Source organism: Colobus angolensis, unplaced genomic scaffold, assembly GCF_000951035.1.
Source record: "Colobus angolensis palliatus isolate OR3802 unplaced genomic scaffold, Cang.pa_1.0 Scaffold82, whole genome shotgun sequence".
Classification (NCBI taxonomy): domain Eukaryota; kingdom Metazoa; phylum Chordata; class Mammalia; order Primates; family Cercopithecidae; genus Colobus; species Colobus angolensis.
Window position 1 is genome coordinate 4,413,347 of NW_012122043.1, and position 22,298 is coordinate 4,435,644.

The 22,298-nt window shown below is 49.6% G+C and overlaps 1 protein-coding gene across 5 annotated transcripts in view; it reads right to left on the bottom strand.

Moving 5' to 3' along the window:
* Positions 1-22,292, bottom strand: part of LRRFIP1 (leucine rich repeat (in FLII) interacting protein 1) — a 96,612-nt gene extending 74,320 nt beyond the window's left edge. For all 5 annotated transcript variants that reach the window (XM_011929604.1, XM_011929603.1, XM_011929602.1 and 2 more), the window contains exons 1-2: positions 22,063-22,292; positions 5,882-5,968 (exon numbers count right to left, since the gene is read on the bottom strand). In XM_011929604.1, the coding sequence (XP_011784994.1) occupies positions 5,882-5,968; positions 22,063-22,128 (153 nt within the window). In that variant the 5' untranslated portion in view covers positions 22,129-22,292. The remainder of the gene's footprint in view (positions 1-5,881; positions 5,969-22,062) is intronic.
* Between the last annotated feature and the right edge of the window lie 6 nt (positions 22,293-22,298).

Here is a 22,298-nt window from a genome sequence, read left to right on the forward strand (position 1 = left end):
TTCCATTTTAGAGACATCGGGGAAATAGGGGCAGAGCCACACGAATCTCTACCCAAAATACTGCTATTATTCTAATACAGAAGTCTGTATAACCTATTGCCATCAATAAGAAAAAGTTCTTCCTTCATCTTTAATTCAAAATTTCCTTTTGCAGTAATAAAAGTTTAACCAAAAAGTGCAGAAACTTAATTGGAAAGTTAACTGGTCAAATTCACAAATGATGAAGAAAGAGGCTTTGATGTTCTGATTCATGCAGACACATACAGAATAACAGGAAAATTCCAGCTAAATGGAGTGTTCATTTGAATGTAACAGAAATCTTCCTAAAAGAGGTTATTATCATACATTGACACATTCGTTTGCTTCAGAGGTTTCTCTTAATTTTGTAGTAATCACTAGATAAAACTGAGATAGCTACTCTTTTTCATTCATTCTTCATTAAGACATTTATCATATCAGGCACTATTGAAGGCACTGCCAAAACTGCGAGACCAAGAAGTTGGCATTTCTAGTCTTATATGGGGGAACACATGTGACTATATCCAACAATATGACTGTAAGAAACAAACCATCTCTAACCAAAATGTGTATCAAGTCAGTAGCAAGAAAAGACATACCCCGACCACCATTTTTTTCTATCAGTGTAGATTCTCCCTAAGAAGTTCAAGGTTCACTTGAATTTCCCAGAAATATGTACATTATTCTCCCCTAACAAATCCATTAAAAAAGAGCTCACATCCTTTTAACCAGACCCTGGAATGCAGCTAGAGGAAGCTGTGGTGGGTTCTCGCCGTCTGTGTGCTGAAAAGAACCACCTCCACGCTTCCCTTGGGGGACACCAACCCCGGTCAGCTTCCTGCCCTTCTCAGTGTTCTCACAGCGGCCCCCTCAAGAAAACCCTGAGCCTGCTCAGAAACGCCTGCATGCAGGTGAGATGGCTTTTGACCCAGATGAAAACAGGGATCAGGTTTCTCAATTTTTACACCAAAGTATCAACCCTACCCTTTCCACACGGGTCTTCCAAAACGTATTCATTTCCCCTTAATCAACAACTTAAAATGCCAGTGCCCCAAGCTACCAGATTGTATCACCTCCAATTGTGTTAACTGGTTCTAATAATAGCCAGGCCCAGAGACTTGATATGCAAAGAAGAGTGTGAGGCACCTTCCTAAATCCTCCAGGCACCGCCCGAAGATGGCCCCAAGACATGCAAGCTCAGACCCCACCAGCTCGACTCACTCTTCCCTCTGGATGCATACACAGATGCTCATGTGTGTGAGTGCACATACACACACATGCACACACGAATGCGTGCGCACACACATGGGTACACTCCTCCTGGCCTCTGCCCCACCCTTCGGATCATATAAAAACACAGCTAGGTGAACGGCTACTGATTCTGTATTTATAGAAAATTCTAACAAAATTGTCTATTTTATGTTTCATGTTCCTGTGCCTCAAATTCCGCATCAAGGAGAACTTTATTTTTCAAGGCATGCTTCCACTTGGAAAGTGACTAGGATTATGTGGATCATTCTATTTCCCTCTCTGCTGTGGGTGCCAGCGTCCTCAACATGAACTTCAACCCCATGGTCCACGGATTCACTCCATCCTCCACTCTTACTTGTTTTTATTGTTGGCTGCAGAACTGATTTCGAGACAGAGGGGTGTGCTAGGAAGACCACAGGCTTTGCATCTTGTCAAATCCGGTTTGAACCTTGGCTTGGCCATTTTCTTGGATTCGGGGAAAACTGTTTCTCCCCCTAAGGCCTGTTCTCCTCACCTGTAAAGTTCGGGAAGATGCCCGCCACCGACGGTAGGTGACAGCCCCAAGCCCACCTCTGCTGCACGGCAGGGGCCCTGAGATGTATCCCAACCCCAGGCTTCTCTGACTAGTAACAAAATACACATCTATCTTATTTAAGATCTTTCAGTCCTTCTTTTGAAGAAGCAGACATAAACTTTAAACAAGAATGTCATCACCTTGCAAAGACCCTAAATTCATGAAGGCACTGTTGCCGTCGTTAGGAACGCGTGCTGCGCTGGGCTGACTGGGCCGGCCCTTCCTCGTCTGGCTCTTGTCTCCCAGGGCAGCTTCCTATCTGTCACATCCATTCTCTGCTGCCACAAAGAGTGGCTTTTCCCTCCGTAGAGCTGCTTCACTCCGTGTCCTCACTCACCATCTTGGCCACGTTCATTTCTCTGCCCCTCCTGACACGTCTCCTACCTTCCCAGGCTCTCGTTCCACAACCTGGTAAATGTGGGTGGCTCTGGGTCCTGGTCCATGACCAACCCCAGCCAGGAGTCTGCAGCCACGCCCACAACGCCTGCCCTGTGTCATAGCTGCAAGCCATAGTCGTGAGGGCAGAGGTGCAGGCATCCGTGATGAGGAAGCTGAGACTGCAGATCCACAGAGGACCATGCAAAAGGTAACGTTGGCCAAAGGTGCTGCCTGCAAGGGACACCATCCCCTCCTCGGGTCCCTGCTGTCTGAGAGCACAGACCAAAACCACCACTCTTGGTGGACGACGTTCCACCGAATTTGCAACAGGATGAGATATTTTGACCCCTGTGGCCCCCTGAAATATCTTTACGATAAAACCATGCTGTAGGGAGAATTTCAAAATCTGATTGCGATCTACTAAGCAAATGACATCTGTACATGTGCTGAAGAGGGCAAACCATGGCGTTTTACATCAGACTTCCCAGATTTCATCAGATGTTCTCTGCAAGGCCTGTGCTCATCAGAGGCATCAGCGAAGGCTGCTCTGCACCCCCTTTTTACGATACTAAAATTAAATGCCCAAGACTTGGTTTCCCACCTGGAGTAGCAACTACTTTTTCTATTTTGACTTTTTGAAAGAGATGGGGGTCTCATTATGTTGCCCCAGCGGGAGTGCAGTGGCTACGCACAGGGACAATCATGGCCCGATCATTGCTTCAGGCTCCTGGGCTCAAGCAATGCTCCTGCCTCAGTGTCCTGAATAGCTGGGACTATAGGTGCACGCCACTACGCCCGGCTTATTTTTTATTTTTCTTCTCGTGTGGCTTAGAATATTACAACAGAGATGCGGGAGTCCAGCAACAGATTGTCCTTATGCTGTACAATTAAAATGCAACAGAAAAGGGCTTCCTTTGAATCAAAGGAATAAAGGGATGCTTTGCTTTTAAAGGAGGCTATTCACATAGATGATTGCTTGCCTTAATTCATCTTAGTTATTTTTTAAATCAAGAACTTTTGCCCAACAACTTTGTAACAAGCTGCTTATATCAATATGTATATATTTAAATCAATTCTATCCATAATTAAGGATATAATATGGGGCAGGTGCAACGGCTAACGCCTGTAGTCCCAACACTTTGGGAGGCCGAAATGGGCAGATCACGAGGTCAGGAGTTGGAGACTATCCTGGCTAACACAGTGAAACCCCATCTCTACCAAAAATACAAAAAATTAGCCGGGCATGGTGGTGGGCACCTGTAGTCCCAGCTACTCAGGATGCTGAGGCAGGAGAATCGCTTGAACCCAGGAGAGGGAGGTTGCAGTGAGCCAAGATCGTGCCACTGCACTCCAGCCTGGGCGACAGAGCAAGATTCTGTCTCAAAAAAAGAAAAAAAAAAGATACAATATGTTTTTACCTAAATGCTTAATTTGGAAGATGTACGTACATACTACATAATTCTTTTTTCACCTTGATTTTGTAGAAATCCTAGGTTTGTATTCTTGATGAAAGTAACTTTCGTTACAACTACTGTACAAGAGAAAGATGAAGAAAGGATGACGGATGCCATCACGAAGGCCGAGTGGGGCCCACTCACAGCTTCACGGCCGTCTGCGTCCTCTGGGCCCTTGGCTCTGCTGTAACAACAGAGCTGAGACACGGGAACTATGAACAGGGCAGGGGCCTTAAAATCCCATCAACTGTGCCAAACCTGCCAGAACAACAAAATATTTTGGGAAATTCTTTTTACACCTCTTTTACGACCTTAATAAAAAACACAAAGACTGAGGTCCTGTTGGAGAGCCAGGCGAAGCGAATTAAAATCGGATAAGCCTCGGAAGGCCAGCATTAGCCTGAGGGGGTGGCTTCTGGCTCTGGAGAAAGAGGCAGCCGCCCGCTCACACGGTGGTGTGTCCTAAGAAACAGGGGCCACTGCCCGCCAAATTAACCACCTTGCCCACCTGCTGCTGTCAGGTTTCTAAAACAGACGGAAGGGGCCAGCAGTGTCCCGCACACAAGGAGCTTGAGAGTGTCCGCTGAGGTATGAACAGACATTTCTACAGAGACACTGATACTGGGCAGTGTGAAAAAGCACTTGAAATTGTCATTTAAAATATATATATTTAAGCCAGGTGTGGTGGCTCACGCCTGTAATCCTAGCACTTTGGGAGGCCAGGAGGTCAAGGCGGGAGGATCACCTGAGATCAGGAGTTTGAGACCAGTCTGGCCAACATGGTGAAAACCCGTCTCTATTAAAAATACAAAAATTAGCCAGGCATGGTGGTGAGCACCTATAATCCCAGTTACTCGGGAGGCTAAGGCATGACAATCGCTTGAATCTGAAGGCAGAGGTTACAGTGAGCGGAGCTTATGTCACTGTACTCCAGCCTGGGCAACAGAGCAAGACTTGATCTCAAAAAAAAAAAAAAAAAAAAATTATACATATACATATTTAAAAACCAGTTCAGAATAAAAGCACTATTCCTTCTAGTGGCCTCCGGCACCACTATGGATACCAGAGCTTGAGCGTGCAGGACGGTTCCCAGGGCTCGGTGACACTGCCCAGCTTCATGCAGGTTTCTACACGAAGCGGCAAACTCCTAGCAGCAGAGGGCAATGAGCACGTTCGACCGGCAGCAGGGCCCCAACCCTGCAGGGAATGTGGCCAGCTTGGCCAGCTTGGTCTTTGCTGGGAATGTGGCGGAATCTACAACCACCGTAAGAGAATCTGGAAATTCAGGTTTTTATTGGAAATCTTACTGGTTTTAAACACTGGCTCGCCTTTTTACATTTGGCTATGTAAGCCAAACAAGAAAATCAACCCTGGGGAAGGCAGCTGGTTACTTCTGTCTAACAAAATAAATTCAAATCTTCTTAAGAAGAAAAGCCCTTGGGGGCGGGCTCGGGTGTGGACGGTCCCTTGGCCCCAGGGCATGGCCCACGGGAGAACATGGACTGAGTGGGGTCTCAGCTTCTATGTCTCTGAGGTCATAGAAAAGGTCACACCATAACTGTGAGTTAAAGAACCCTCATGCTGTCGGAAACGACTCCCAGCTCCAGCTCAAGATGATGAAAATAACTTGCAAATGGCTTGAGCAGGTGTGTCAACACATTGCCAGCCATTTTCCCAGGGAGGAATTTCTTCCCTGCCTGCTTCATCCATGTGTTCCTTCCTGTCTCTCTATCACACAGGAGCTCTAGATATCCTGAAACCTGGAGCCCGTGTGTGACCAACACGGTACAGACCACGGGGGACATATTTTTAAACAAAACAATTTGGCCAGTTTAAAAACTCATTAATCCATTCTTCTTTTCTACTTTAATCCAGAGAATCTAGATTCTAGTACAACAGTTAGAACTTAAAGCTCAGACCCGGAACATTTTGGCTCCTTGCAGCCGGAAACGACGATCTTCACAGGCAAGAGGCTTCTAAGCCCCTCTCAGGAGCCAGCAGGTCTGAGCAGGCATGCCTGATATCCGTGCTAGCTATGTGCACTCCCGGCCTGACCTTGGGCAGAAGTCACAGGTACAAACGCACTCCGACCATGAGCAATGTGAGCCAGCCAGGTGCGTCTGCAGCAACAGGTGCCTGCCCTTGCACGCTGGGCCCAGAACGCAAATCACTGTGAAAAGACCCAACAAGGAGTCCCAAACGTTACCTCCTTCTGCTGCCGCTCCAGCTCCTTCATGCGGATCTCACGAGCCTCCGCGCGGGCCGCCCGTTTTGCAGCGAGCCGGGCCTCCGCCTGAAACAGACAGCGTATCTTATTAGAGGACAGAGCAGCGGGCACCATCCCAGTGGAGGGTCAGCAGTGATGATACGGAAAGAAAATCTTGTTCAGAGTTTAACAGATATACAGCAATAAATTCCAGACTAATAGAGTAAAAGGGTGGTCACGAGCAACAGAAATAGTCGTTATAAGAACTGCTACCATTTATCAAGCCCTTACCACATGCTAGGCAGGAACTATTCTAAGAGCTTTATGGATATGATGCCATGTACTCCCTGAAATAGCCTCATTAGGCAGAGACTGTTACCATCCCCAGTTTAAATATGAGGGAACTAAGGCACAGAGAAGGTAAGTAACTTGCCTGAGGTCACACAGCCTGTAAGTCGTAGGGCTGGGCAGTCAGCCTCCCTCTGGAGCTCTGACAGACGCATGGAGCGGAGTGTTAACAGCTGGATGCTACTCCAGGTTTCCAGTTCAATCCCTCACTTTACAGAGCAGAAAGTGGAGGCCTGGAGAAGCTGCCAGACCCATCTGAGGTCATAGGGCTGGCTGGCATGGAGCTGGGACTGTAATCCCAGCGAACTCCCATCCAGTCACTTCTCAGCACACACGCACTCTCAGCTTCCCCTTCAACACAGCCGTGCCAGGAGTCCATCTTTTCCCAACACAATGTAGATCACAGCAGAATGGTTCTAGCTGTTGGAGTCCTTCCTTGCACTAAAAAATTAGCCTCCATATAAGTATTTTTCAGCTTGTAGCTGTTCTGCCACATTCTGCTCCATGAGAACGTTTCAAATGCTTGAGCAGGAATGGACATGATGCTATCGAGCTTGGCATCTGAACTGTTTCTACAAACGACTTACAAAACAGTTTACAAACCGCATGCGTATGCACCGTTTCATGTGATACAACAACCCAGTAAGCTCGATGGCATGTTACTGAATGTAGGTTTTCTGGTATCAAATAAACCCCACCCTCTTTCTACTTAAGTGTTTTTGAGAATACGTCTGTAATCCTTCCACCAATGGTTCTATAAACACAGTTAAACACAGTTTTCAGACGTCTTGCATAATGTTTTCCTTTTTTTCTTCCTTTTTTTTTTTTTTCTTCTTCCTTTGGGGATGGGGTCTTGTTCTGTCGCCCAGGCTGAAGTGCAGTGCGTGTGTATTCACAGGTGTGATCACAGCTCACTGCAGCCAGGAACTCCTGGGTTGTAGCAACCTGCCTCAGCCTCCTGAGTAGCTGGGACTACAGGTTTGCACCACCACAACTGGCTCCTAGATAATATTAAAATGGGACTTCCGAGGTGGCTAGCAAGCTCCTGGCATGGGGGTGGTCCTGACAGGGACATCCATCTCTCCCGTCCTAGACTTACACTGTATTACAGATGTATCTTCTTTCTCAAGTTTACTCTAAGTTGCAAACTGGCCATACTTGATCTGTCGTCTTGAGGTTGCCTGGCTTGTGTCCTCATGAGGAATCTGTTCTATTCACTTCGCTCCTTTATCAACCCACCCCATGTCTTTCAAATCAAGGGGTGTCAAAAATCACAATTGCATCAAGAGTTTGATACCTTGTTGCCATTTTCAATTTCCAAGACCATAATACATGGTGTGAAGGGCCTATTGGGGCCAGGCTAGGCATGGTGGCTCAGGCCTGGAATCCTAGCACTTTGGGAGGCCGTGGCAGGTGGATCTCTTGAGGTCAAGAGTTCGAGACCAGCCTGGGTAACATGGTAAAACCCTGTCTCTACCAACAGTACAAAAATTAGCCAGGTGTGGTAGCACACACCTGTGGTGCCAGCTACTTGGGAGGCTGAGGTGGGAGGATCACTGGAGCCTGGGAAGTTGAGGTTGTAGTGAGCTGTGATTGTGCCACTGCACTCCAGCCTGGGTGACAGAGTGAGACCTTGTCTCAAACAAAAGAAAGGCCTCTTGGGTCTATACAAAGATCTAGCAAAGAGGAAGGAGACAGAGAAGGAAAGGCATTAGAGTGACGTCCTACAGCCCTACCAATGGGCCAGCAAAGTGACCAATGCCACGCCAAGGGCAGCCCTTCCTAGTAGGGCATGTGACTGTGCCATTGGCTCAGTTTCTAAGTCAGTTCAGAGCAGATATGAGGTTTCAAAGCAGCCACAGCCCACCAGCTTGGGGGTTGGGGGGCAGAAGAACAGAGAGGAGGGGCCAGGAAAAGAGAAGGGAGGCCATACGGAAAGAAGAAGGGGAGCAGAGGGGTGAGATGTAAGAAAGAGGAAAGGGTTGGGGGAAAGAAGGGCACCAGAAGGGAATGGAGGGAGAGACAAGGGCAGTCGGCCGAATTCTGGGTTGGTCCTCAAGACTCTGGTGTACACACCCTGCGTAGCCGTCTCCCACTGTGTGGGACCGTGGAATTGTGGGCTGGTCCCCAAGACTCCCACCACCAGAGTACCTGCCCTGCATACCCCTCTCCCACTGAGTGTGTGGGACCATGGACATAATGGATGACACCACTGTAATTAGGCTGTATTACGTGGCAAAGAGTATTAAAAAATAATAATTAAGATCCTTCATCAGTTGACTGCCTTGCTCAAAAGACAGATTATCCTGTGGGCCTGCCCTAATCAGGAGAGCCCTTTAAAAGACGGTCTAGAAGGCAGAGTGTCCTTGCTGGCTTTGAGAAAGCAAGCTGCCCAGTAGGAGGGACTCGACGAGCTGAGAGCAACCCCTGGCTGACTGACACCAGCAGAACAGTGACCTCAGTCCTACAACCACAAGGAACTGAATTCTTCCAACAAAAATGTGGCTCAGAAGAGAGGCCCAAACTCCAGAAAGACCCCAGAGCGGCCGACACCTTGGTTGTAGCCTTGTGAGACCTGAACACAGGGCCCAGTGGGGCTGAGTCCAGGCTCTTTTTTTTTTTTTTCTTTTTTCCGAGACAGGGTCTCCCTCTGTCACCCAGGCTGGAGTGGCGTGATCACAGCTCACTGCAACCTCCGCCTCCCAGGTTCAAGTGATTCTCCCATCTCAGCCTCCCAAGTAGCCGGCACTACAGGGCAGGTGCCACCACACCCGGCTAATTTTTGTCTTTTTTATAGAGACAGGGTTTTGCCACATTGCCCAGGCTGGTCTCAAACTCCTGGGTTCATGCCATTCGCCTGCCTCAGCCTCCCAAAGTGCTGGGATTACCAGCATGAGCCACTGCGCTTGGTCAATGTGCCCAGACTCCCGACCACAGAAACTGTGAGATCATAACTATGTGTTATCCTAAGCCGCTGAATTGTGGATATTTATTACACACTAGCAGATAACAGAAGGAGAGGAGGTCTGAGGTGACTCCTGCTCTCACAGGGAGAGTATCTCTGTGAGCTGAGTGGGATCCCAGGCACCTGCATGCCCACCCACTTCCCTGCCTGCCTGCCCAGCTCCCCACCTTATTCCAGCTTAGCTCTGCTTGGGTCTGGTCAAAGGTCCTTGCAGAGCTCGCCTGCCTGAGCATGCAGTAATTCCACCTGGGGGCTCCCTGTCAGGCGTCCCCCCTCCAGACTCTCAAGACTCCAAAACAATGTCAGACTCAGCTGCTCTTGGGGGCCTGCCCTCCACCAAGGAAAAGGTTCCCATCACGGCCTGCCTTCGGCCTAACAGGTCTACCCTGTCCCTCACTTGGGGATAATGACATTTAAAGACTAAAAAACAATGACCTTTGCTGGGAGGCACATGGGCTTGGGCTGACAAAGGAACCCCATGGATAGACCATGTTATGGCATCAATTCCTCAGGAGGACATGCGCCCACCTCCAGGGCAGGTCAACTATGGCGATCTCCACCTTACATTAGAATTCAGAAAGAAGTCCATTTGTCACTGAATACAATTCCAAATCCTTGCAACCCCGCCTTCTAGAACATCTCCACCCTTACGATCCTCACGTGACTCATATGTGGAAAACAAAGTGCTGGCAATACCGGAAGTGGCAACTTAGTTTACAGGCAATTCTTGGAATCTGCCTGACTAAACACCAACAAATATATGAGCCAGCATTTAAACTGGCACAAAACCCCCACGCATGACCATCTTCACGAACACAAAACTACACACTTAGCCACAGAATAACTCTTGCCACTCGCTTAAGATGCTTGAAGGAAAATCTGCAGAGTTGGCCAGGCGTGGTGGCTCACACCTGCAATCCCAGCACTTTGCGGGGGCTGAGGCAGGCGAATCACCTGAGGTTGGGAGATTGAGACCAGCCTGGCCAACATGGTGAAACCCTGTCTCTACTAAAAGTACAAAAAATTAGCTGGGTGTGGTGGTGGGTGCCCGTAATCCCAGCTACTCAGGAGGCTGAGGCAGAAGAATTGCGTGAACCTAGGAGGTGGAGCTTGCAGTAAGCCAAGATCGCGCCACTGCACTCCAGCCTGGGAGACAGAGCAAGACTCTGTCTTGAAAAAAAAAAAAAAGAAAGAAAGAAAAGAAAATCTGCAGAGTTTCGACAAAATTCTTCCCCAAACAGAGACACTGTGAAGAATGGTACAACAGCCTGACAGGGCACAGCAGATGACAGACAGTGGGGAGAGTGCTGACCGTGCAGATGCGGGTTCTCAGGGATCAGGGAACCTCAGGCCAGTGCTCCGGTGGTGCAGGACGAATCCTTTATCGACTGACACTTTTGTAAAATATAAAATCTCACGAAGGGCCACAGCCATGTCAGACTGCTTGAAGAGTTTCGGAACACGGCCTGTCACTTTCTGTGAGTAGCCTGCGGGCTAACCATGGCCCGCGGGGGTCACAGGAACGCACTGTGCTGGCAATGCATGATGGTGTCTCAGCACCGCTTGAGATGGTGGGAGGGATTTCCAAAATGCGGTTTAGGTGTCCAGTCTCCTGGGAAACAGGCAAAGCGCCTGGTGACAATGTACATGTGATGAGGACCATATGGGGGAAGAAACGTGGGGCGGGGACGGGGGCTGCTGTGGAGAACTTGACCCAACCCTGGGGGACTGCGGAAGGTGTCCGCAGGACAGGAGCCCTAAGCCGGACCCTGAAACAGGACAAGCAGAGCCGGGTGGCTGCGACCAGGGGCTGGTGACAAGGCGTGCAGACACCTGGGGTGCAGACCCTCGCCCTGAGCCTCCATATCTGGAACTTTGTCTTGAAAGAATTCAGAACCACTGAAGGGTTTTAAGAACACAGCGGAATCTGACTTTTGTTTTAGAAACAGGGCTCTGATAGAAATGTGGGGAGCAGGTATGGGGTGGGGAGAGCCACAGGAAACCCAGGCAGCGAGTTGAGAGGCTGCTTCCAGCATGGGGACGGGAACGGGCTGGGCTGCAGAGGATCAAGCCCAGGGGCAGAGTCCGGGCCCGTGGAATTTAGGATACAAAGCAAAACCTGCACAGGGCTTCAGAGAACTCAGGAGACCAGACTGCGCATACCCCAAATGGCCTGCAGGTTGAGTCATTCTTTCACCCCATCCGGGCTTGCTGGGTCCTCCACTGATGAGATTAGAATAGCAGCTTCTTGGCATGGCCCTCACTAGGGTCCATGGGGGCTGGTCTGTCCCTACCCCGCAGGAACCAACAGGGAAAGAGCGAACACTCGTCTGCTCCTGGGGTCCTACACCCTGAAGCCCCCCTTCTCTGCCCATACTATCTCTGCTGAGGTACTAACACATTCAGGAGTACAGGGACATTATCTCCCTCTGACTTGTCTTCAAAAAACCTGGGTGGGGTGTAAATGGCTGTAAGCGAACAATTGTTGAGGCTGGGTAGTGGGGGTACAAGGCTCTTTAAACTGTTGGCTCAGTCCCACCCCAGATCTGGGTTCCCACAAGCCCCTCCCCCGCCCCCTCCTTGCCCAGCATGTGGGGTCATTCAAGATAAGGGCCCCTGCTTGCAGCAGGCCATGCACAGCTCGGTCTGGTTGCAATGTTTCATAACAAAGAGCAAAAATTTAAAAAAGAAAGAAAGGAAGGAAGGAAATGAAAGAGTCCCAAAACCAAAACTCATGCTTTCTGCTGCTGGAAGGTGGCCCTGCTGCTGGGTTTTGCTGCTGGGTTTTGCAGCGCTGCCCCACCGTGTCCTCTCTCAGCTCCTGCTGCTGCCCGTGGGGTTAGGATGGAGCAGAGGGAGGAGCTGACCGGAGCTCCTCTGACAAGATCCAGGCTCCCTGGCTTCCCAGGAACGCCCACAACGGTTGGTCCAGAAGCATTCCTGTTCAGAGCACACAGCTCGGCCCTTTCCCCGGGATCCCACCCACCCTGGCCAGGGACCCCACAGACAGTTTTACAGGAACTGGGTCTTACAGCAAGATAGTCTTTGAGGGTGGGGGTGGCTGGGAAAAAAAGGTTCCATTTACTATCAGAGTTGCCTCCTTGTCCTAACCCTAGAAAGCCGAACCTCGACTCCAGAACTGCACTTTTGTGTCTTCTTTCACCATATGTGAGTATGACAACCCTCTAATATGGAGGTGGTGTGTATGTGATAAGAGATCTAAAACACACAAGGAAGCACAAGTATGACCCCCAGGGCCTCCGAAACAAATGGCTAAAAAGACAGCTAGGTTCTCCCAGCCACATCCTCGATGCCAGCCCCACAGCCTGCTATGGAGTCCGAGTCTGTGGGGGCAACTCCATGGGAGCCCCATCTGCCAGGCGCCGGGCCAAAGGCCACATGGGGCGACAAGCAACCAAAGTGACCCTTATCCCCCTGCAGGGTCTTCTCTGGGCTGCACAGACCGGGCGTGGCATCTCGGGAGCCAGGCTGGAGAGGCCTGCGGAAGACTGCGTGAAGAAGTCACCATCCCCAGCCCCAACCCCAGCCACAGACAGAAGCACATGTTAGGAGGTGCTTTGCAATGGGATCCCACAGCATGCAGAGGGCCCTGAGGGGCTCCAGTCCTAGACAGAACCACACAGCAGAAACGGCTTCTGCTGGGGCAGGGCACACAGGGCCGTGAGGTAAATAGTTCAACTCATGCCTGTTCTTCCAGGGCCCCCCACGGGCCTCCAGCTCAGAGCCCCAGAGATTCCCAACTGCAAGAAGACAGTCACCCAAAGATAATGGCCGTCCCTTCTTCCGGATTAGGGAACTCAGGGACAGCCTGGCTCAGCTCCTCAGGGAGCTGAGGCCAAGGAGAACCAGAGAGAGAAGAAATTATTGACCAGGACGCAAGGAGAAAGCCCCAGCGGAGTGCAGAGTGGAGAGCCCTCCCGCACGCCCTCCTGGCCTAGCCCACATGTGCTTCCATCCTCACTGGCCTCAGCCTGCGCTGGAGGTGTGGTAGGCAGCGGGGGTACTGCCTAAGGGTGGGGACAGCCCAACACCCTGAACTCCAATTCCAGTGGCGTCTGGGGCTCTAACAGCTCTAATGGCATTTGTATCCTTCTTACGGCTCCTACCAGAAGATCATCACGTGGTCTCTTCAAAGAACAGAAACACAACCAACACTGGTGGGCCAGGGGCCCTGACTGCGGGCAGAGGGACAGCAGGTGCCGCAGGAGCCTTGCTGGGCAGTTTGCTTAAAAAGCCCCACACTCCTTCCGGGGATCCTGGCGCCGCTCGTACATTTCCCGAGCATTGAAGCTTTTCTGGGGTTCCAGCCTAGTGTGGAATTACAGATCCCAGGGCCTCTCACCCCGCAGTCACAGGAAACGTTCTTCCTCCGCTTTTAAACTCTCTGGTGATACCCTGGGGGTCCAGAATTCTACACAGAAGCTGGAAGGGGTTTATGAGCCACAGCTTTCGGGCAGGCAGTTCCTGCGAAACGCTCTGACGTCACTCCTTCCAGCCAGGCTGAGAAAGCCCGGCAGCCTGGAAAGCACCGCCTGTGAACCGGAGGCCCGCTCCACCTCCCCCGGCGGAGCCCAGGGGGAGACCTAGGGCACACGGCTCACGTGCAGATTCGTGGCTGCCATGCCCGCCGTTTGCCAGGAGCCTGTTAGCGCACATTAGGGACACCCAGTGGGCCAATGGACAGAGGACTGGGCCGTGAACAGCAGCTCTCCTCAGATGTCAGATGGAAACGATGCCCCACAGGGCTGTTCAGGGAGAGAAGCCGTTTGCCAGCGGTAAAGCTCTCCACAAACAGGAGGAAGTTCTCCAATTAATTACACACATTCATTTTAGCCTCCAGGTTTTAGCATCAAGCAGAGAAGTGAAAAAGCAGCAGCGTTATTTTTCCAGGCCCCATGATATGTCACCAGTCTAGTTTATAACCTTTTTGGAAAAGTGTTAAGGATGTAATTCAAGTTCACTCACGTGAATGTAACAGGAATATGATGCAGCCCAAGGCTGAAGTGGCCACAAAGGCCAGTTTGTTCACAGACAAGCAGGGGCCTCTGTCCTTGTGCGAGTCTTCCCCTGAGCTAAGAAGGAATCAAGCTCCTGGAGGGGCCGTGGTGCACCCAGGCTATGACACGGGATCCCTTTCCTGAGCCACCTGGCTATAGGAGTGGCCACAGCCACCAACTTTTGTTTTCTCTATAAACCCCCCAACCCTCAGATGCAGCAGCCTCTAAAAATAGTTTGCTATTCACAGCAACCAAGTGGGCTGGGTGATGTCCTCCTGCACAGACACGGACAAGAACGGACAGCACAAGGCTAGTGCCTCCGAAACGCAAGGGAGGCTGGCCTCGACTCCGCGTACCCACCCCATGTCCCCCAGAGGCCATGTGCATTGTATCTCAGTTCCAAAAGAAACGCTCATGTAGGCAATCTCACCAAGTCCCCCAGTAACCACAAGGGAGCCTTCCCTACGGCCATGACTGTGAGAACGATCGTTACCGGGCACAGGGCACTCTGGGGTAGCAGCTGGCAGTGGCAGGAGTGTTGACTTAGAGGACATTTTGGAAATGTTGGGGGGATTGGGATGTCAGAAAGATTGGGAAGAAGCGAAGGGTATTGGGGCAGGGGGGCAGGGCCAAGTCGGCCAACCATCCCGCATTCAGACACGCCTGCAATGGGAAGAACTTTTCCCTCGACTGCTCAAGAAGATAGGAAAACCACTGTTTCGGCCGGGCACGGTGGCTCATGCCTGTAATCCCAGCACTTTGGGAGGCCAAGGAAGGCAGATCATCTGAGGTCAGGAGTTCAAGATCAGTCTGACCAACATGGTAAAACCCCATCTCTACTAAAAATACAAAATTAGCTGGGTGTGGTGGTACATGCCTATAATCCCAGCTACTCAGGAGGCTGAGGCAGGAGAATCACTTGAACCTGGGAGGCAGAAGTCGCAGTGAGCCGAGATTGCACCATTGCACTCCAGCCTGGGCGACAGAACGAAACTCCATCTCAAAAAAAAAAAAAAAAGAAAAACCACTGTTTTTAATTTTTGGATTTGCAAACTTATTGCAACTTACATATAAACTCAAAATATGTTTTACACAGTTCAAATATACATGAAATATTCCAGGAATGCAATCGACATGGAAATTGAGGGAAGATGATACTTGGCTTCGTTCAGAACTTTCCTGAGAGTTAGTCAGCTTTTCAGAATGTCACATCATAGACAGCAACATGCGGGGTGGTGTGTGGGTCTCAGCGCAACACACTGTGTCAGCCTCCCTGTGACAGCAGGCACAGGTGTGTGCAGGTCTCACCACTGCATCCAACTGCTGGTGTACCTGGTCTTGAGTATTTCTATATCAAAATTCTTATTACGTTACTATAAACTACCTGTATTTTATTTTTTACGGAAATGTTACATTGACTTGAAATTATGTGCACTGGTTGATTTTATCACCTATGCATTTCATTTCAGGTTAGTCAGGAAGTCAAGGAACTTGTAAAAATACAGGGTTGAGAACCACAGCTTCAGAACTCTAGTGTGGATCTGTCATCTCTCCATCACGCTCTATGAACCAGCCCCGGCATGATTCAGAGCACAGGTCTGGGTGCCTGGTGCTCAGGCCATCATGAAGATTTGGACGGCATAAAGTTAGAGATCAAAGCTTAACTGATTACTTAACACCATGTTTCCATCAAAATTAACTCAAACAAATTATGGAGTAGACTGTGAAATTATCACGAAAGTTGACGGTAAAACGGCAGCCTTCAAAGAAGGCTTTAGCTTCTCTGGGGCCCACAGGCCCCAGGAGCCAGCATACTGTCCTCTGCACTCAGGGGACCTGGCAGACAAGTCCAAGAAATGCTGGGTGCCACCTGCCTCTCTCAGCTGTGGCTGCACTGTTCTCAGTCTGAGTTTATACCGGTGGGGACTGTCAAGAAAGGAGTCTGAAGACCCAGCCACAGCCTCCAGCTTGGGCCCTATCACCTACAGTTATGTGAGCCTGGATAAATTACTAGGTTTTTGAACATGAGCCCTCATTAAAGAAGTAGGAGGGGACATAATCTTTAAGAGCTTCCTTCCCCTCTGAAATTCTTTGTCTTTATGCCAGCGGTGAATTATTTGTACACTGAGATTGCCCACAGACCTTCTCTGTTTTGCTACTGGAAATCTCCAGGCTTTGCTTTTCAGAATAATAAGCTTCTTTAAAGTACTTCGCATACTCAAATAGCAAACATATTAATCAGGAACAAAATGATTGATGTTACTTTATTGATGACTTACACACTGACCTATTCAAACCTTACAACACAATCTTGGGCTTAGCAGCTGCCCACACTGGCACTGAGAAATAAATACGCTACACGGTATCTTCCCTGCAAGTGAACTTCTACTCTTGCTGTTAATACATTTTTTGCTTTTCCTGAGATGAATGAATCTTCACATTTCCTTCAATTGCCTCAACATGCTGGAAATACAAGAAGAACCATGACTACCACTAACAGAGATGTGCGGGACTGAGAGGCGAGCGTGGCTGGGCCTCCCCTGTGCCGCTTCCTCTCCAGGTGACAGGTTTCCCTCCAGGCAGCATATCTGGGCTCCACTCCCTTCACCTTTGCCTGCTCTGCTCAAGATAGTCCTACAAACCCCAGACCTTTAGGGTTTCACAAAAACATTGAAATTGTTTCCTCTGAGAAGGCTGAGAGCTCCACCAGTACCAGGGCACTCCCTGGTACTTGGGGCAGCACACAGCGACTGACGATCTTTCCTATATTCAGCGGATGTTCCCCGGAACTAGCTGTAAAAGAAACATCAGCTGCCATGTTTATCCTCCATGAACTTGTCTACTTGGATGAGGGAGGGGAGGAGTTACATCACACCCAGAAAAATAAAAAGGCTTAAATCACAGCGACTCTCAGGTATATGCCGACATAAGTAGTAGTTAACATTTTAGCATGGTACAAAAATAGCAAAACAAGTTTCACAGCTATTTCATTTCTACCATTATTTTCCTTATGTAGAAAAGTAAAGTTCATTGGGTCGGGCGTGGTGGCTCACACCTGTAATCCCAGCACTTTGGGAGGCCAAGACAGGAGGATCACTTGAGGTCAGGAGTTTGAGACCACCCTGGCCAACGTGGTGAAACCCCATCTCTACTAAAAATACAAAAATTAGCCGGGTGACGTGGCAGGCACCTGTAGTCCCAGCTACTTGGGAGGTCTGAAGCAAGCAGGAGAATCAGTTGAACCTGGGAGACGGAGGTTGCAGTGAGCTGAGATTGTGCCACTGCACTCTAGCCTGGGTGACCAAGCGAGACTCTGTCTCAAAAAGAAAGAAAGAAAGTAAGTTCTTTGAATGCTCTCTTCTGTCTGGAAATTACCAGGCAAAGAACAGAAAAGTTTGATAGAATGAAGACTTCTCAGTATGCATTCAGGACAAGGACTTCTGTCCTAAGAGGCAGCTTTGGTAAAAAGAAATCCTTCAGCCCCAATACTGGGGTATGAGACAGCAGGCCTGCAAAGAAAAGCTGACAACAGCGACAAAAGCAGCAGCAGGAGCTGTGGCCGCCACAGATATGCCTTCCACATTTACTACCTGCCAGCCCCTGCCTGCAGCACTGTACACAGCGGTGACACTTATCAGTACCAGTTCCGAGTCAGCAGGCCTGGGTCTGAACCGGCTCCACTGCTGACTAGCTGTGAGGGCTTGGAAAGTCCCTGACATTTCTGAGCCTCAGTTTCCTCTTTATCTGAAGAACTGAGAGAAAACTATCTGCTCCCCATGAGGTTACCTCAAGGGTTAGAGAAGACCTTCGCATAAAACACCAGGTGGGCGCGGCAGGGGTTTGGTAAATATTAGCTACTTTCACTCCTTAATGTCTTCTTTGACAGCTACTGACCTAAGTATAAATCCAGTCCAGAGAAGTTTTAGCAGCACAATGAGAAGGCAAGCATGCTAAGGCACCCACTTAGCAGAGCAGCAGGAAAAACTGGGGAAACTTCAGAGGAAGGGGACAGAGGTTCCCAACCCACCAGGAAAGCCCACTCCTTTCCCTAGGAAAATCACACAGCCACTTACCACATACAGTAAAAAAGACAGAAGGATCACAAGGGGTGTTACTTTGATCATCTTCATTACACAAACATATTAATGAAACATTTTGGTTAAAATTAAGAGTAAATCTTCATTATAGTGATTTAAGATAAATTACTTCTCTATTACAAAGTAGTTATACTTTAGATTCAAGGGAAAACTACTTATCTAGTTTTAAAGTTGTAAAGTTACAATACCAAGGAGAAACCACTCCAAACACTGGCCCTTTCCAAAATGAATGAATGAGTCTCAGAATACATATCATTGCTGGGTGTGTGTGTGTGTGTGTGTGTGTGTGTGGGTGTGTGTGTGTTCTGGTTTATCGTTTTGGAATCTGGCCTGGGGCAGGGGGATTATAGTAGTAGTCTATAATCAAATACATGGCAATTTTGAATGATTAAATCTTGCATGTAGTCAAAATATTTAATTTGGGAGAAAGAAATGAATTTACTTAATTGTATCTAGGTAGTCTGAATAATAAAAGTTCTAGTAAGTCCATTCCATGAAAACAAGCTTCTTTATTTAAAAAAAAAAAAAAAAAAAGCTCAAATTTGGGTGGCCTCCAGTAAAAACAGTAAGGTAGTAAAAATCCTCTTCTCCTTTCCCATGTCTAACATGTAGTGAGATTAACGGACTTACTGACTGGTGAAGAGGTTAGTAATCTAAACATTACGGCCTCCAGGGCTTCAAGATCACTCCTTTAAATATGAGCAGATATTTTGGAAGCACTGGCATATGAGTAACCAGTCATAAACAATTCCTTTGCTGAGTCACAGAGCCTGGTTTTTCGGGGATAAGTTCCTCTTGGACATTGCCTTTTGAGGAGCAAACACACTGCACCAACATTTTGTCTCACAATTCTGTAGGGATTGGATAAGAATCTCGCTCTAATCAGGTAACACTCCAATCAACTTCGCTGAAACACCGTTTTACAACTATAAATAACTTGGTTTCCTGTGCTCAGCATAAGTGGCAGTTGAGACTGCAGGGTTTTTTGAAATTTGCTAAGGAGGCTTCCGCTGTGTGATATTAGTTCAGGCTAAACAGAAACTGACTCTTACAGAAAAAGGGAAATTTAGTCTCCATCTTTGCCCCAGTAGGACACTCTCAATACTACTAGAGAAGACCTACTTTACTATATTTATATCTCACCTGCCCAGGGAAATGACATGCCTAAAACACACCATATGATTCCAGGCTCCACCGTCTCAGACTGAGCTAGAGCAGGGCCAGCCCACCTTATGCCAACTTCATCCCCACGCTGGTCAAGACTCCACTCTCCCAGACCTGGGGACCCTGGACCAGGTACCTATAATGCGACTTGGGAGACTGTGTGTCCACGCTCTCCCCTAACAGCTCTTTCTTGGGACGGTGCTGGCCATTTAGAAGGGCTGCATGCTAATCAGTATGTGGAAAGACAGCAGGGTGACACAAGCCATCGCAAACACAGGGAAGTTACAAAAGCTGAAGAAATGCAGTTTCTCCACTGTCCGCATTGGACCCTCTCCTACAGCTCCAGGGCCGGTGCCCACTTGCTGAAGAAGCCCAGGCTCCCACTCAGATCCTGCTTTTGTCTTCTAGTTGCCAAATCCACTTCCTCTGACCGACCCAGCTCTGCTCTGCATGGGTGCGGCCCCCAGTCCCGCCTTTCCACGGGAGACCCATCCCTGAACCCACGGACACAACACAGAACATGAACTAGCACAAACCAGTGTGAAACGCCCACTACCACTCTCCCATGGGTATACCCAGCCCACAGCCCAGGGCAGCCGCTGGCTGACGCCCCTACCCCCAACCCATGATGACCCCCAATTCCCATCACCATTCAGCACATTTCCTTCCCTACCTGAACATTAACCTCTTAACAGGAAATGGGTTTTGCTTTTGTTCACCATGTCTCACTCTGATAAAGTTTTTGCTACCATTTACCAAGAACAGCTCCTACAGGTTCACAATTTCTCTCTGAAAACCCTTGGGGCCATGTTTCAGAATTCAGCATTTTTGGACATTAGAAACGTAGTAAGACGCATACACCGTATATTCTGGTACAACCCAGAGTAGCAGCCCTTAATCAAAGACATCAACAAGAAAATGTATGAATATTCACACTAAGAGGGATAAATGAAGACCAAAAATAGCCCCCCCCCCCCGCCCCCGCTTGGTCAGGGCAAGTCTCACTGCTAAAATTCTGCCACAAACTTATAAAAACAAAACAAAACACAAACCTTCTGGTCTTCAGAGCTTATTGGGTTTTGGAACTGGGGGTGGCAGCTGGGGGGGACACAGTGGGCCTGGGATGATCACATACCTACTCAGTTGGACGCAGTCCAGACTTTCCTCTCCCTTCTTCCCGGCAGCATCTCAAAGTCATCTGAACCCAGATCCGTCCAGGAGGCTCCCAGCCTTAAGTAATGGACCCCGTAGCCAGCGCCTTAGCAGCTTCAGGTGTGCCTCTACTTACTCCTCTGATCAGCCTGTCTCTGGCTTCCTCACATCCTGTTCTCAATGTTTACTCTTCCCTTCTCCAAGGACTCTCAGTTCAGCAGGCGGCTCTTCACCTCCACCCTGCTCCTGCCATCTATGGTGTCCCAGGCTGCTCCTCAGAACACCAACACCCTCAGCCACATTCCCACCTTCCTTCTTTCAAGAACCCTTCCCTGATGGTGATTCAAGAGTCTCTCTTCCCAGGCCCCTAGGAACTAATTAGTTGAAGGGGTAAAAACCAGCTCCAGAGGGCTGGCCCACTGCCAGAGTTTTAAACGAGGTCACAGAAAAACCACACTAAAATGGACATTTAAAAAACAGCCACCATCTGACAAGCAAAGAACTGGCTTTTCAGTATGCGTTCATCAGACTATTTCTACACCTCTCTCTGGCATTTCCTAATAAGCTCTCCCAAGGTCAAGGCAGTCTGATTCATCTTAAATCTTACACACATACCCAGTAGATGATTAATTTCTACCTGATGAAAGAGTGATTGTTTGGGGCTCATACTTTTACCAAGATCCCACGAACATCTGATTAAGTTGAAAGCTAGGGTTTTATATTTATTTTCCAAAGTGCGCCCTTTCACTTTTATTCCCATTCATGTTCAACCACAAGCTGCATGAAAATGTGTATTTGCAAAGCCTCTCCGCCTCATCCCCTGCCCAATTTTAATGCCAAACTACAGCCATAGTCCCATGACTGCATATTGAGCTGGACAACGGCAAAATCCTAGAGGCAGGATACTGTCCGGGCTGGGCGGACCCGGGAGACAAGCCAGAGTGAATTTGGCGTCTGGGGTCTTCGGGGGAGGTGGTCCTCAGGTGCTGAGCGGGATGGGTGCTCCAAAGCACCCCAGCCACTTCCCGGTGGTTCCAGCCCGCGGGTGAGGGCACCGGCTCTGGCCACCCGGTCCCTGGTGCTGTATTTTGTAAAACAGCAAACTAGCAGCTCCCTGTGACTCTGGGCCGGGCACAGAACTGACCAGAGCCTGTCTGGAGCCCACCACCTCGGGCGGGGAGAGACTATCGTGCCTTTTCGTCCTTAGAGGTGGCGTCCCACAATAAAATGTGCTTCCCAGCTCACAAGGGAACGCCGCTTGCCGGGGCCACTCACGGACCCGCACCCACTGCGCCCGCTCCCACCGCGCTGGGGTCCCGCCGGAGCCCACCCCACGCCTCCCGGGCACCTGCGCCTGCCCTTGACCTCGAACAAGCTGGAAGCCCTGAAAGCCTGCCGCAGTCAGCAAAGAAAGTTTCGGAAGCGCTTTCCTCTTACCAGCCTCTGAGCTTCCGGGCTCAAACAGTCGATCTCCCGGCTTTGCGCGGCCGCGGGGCTGGTCATCCTGCCGGGCTCGGCCCGCTCCACCCGGCGGGAAACGCTCGGGGACCACGCTGGGAGCCCCTCGCGGGCTGGGCCAGGGGGCGCGCGCTCTGTCCGCGGAGACGAAGCCACTCGCAGAGAAGTGAACGCTCCCGCTTCCGGGGCCAGAAGCCAGCCCGCGGGAGAGGCTC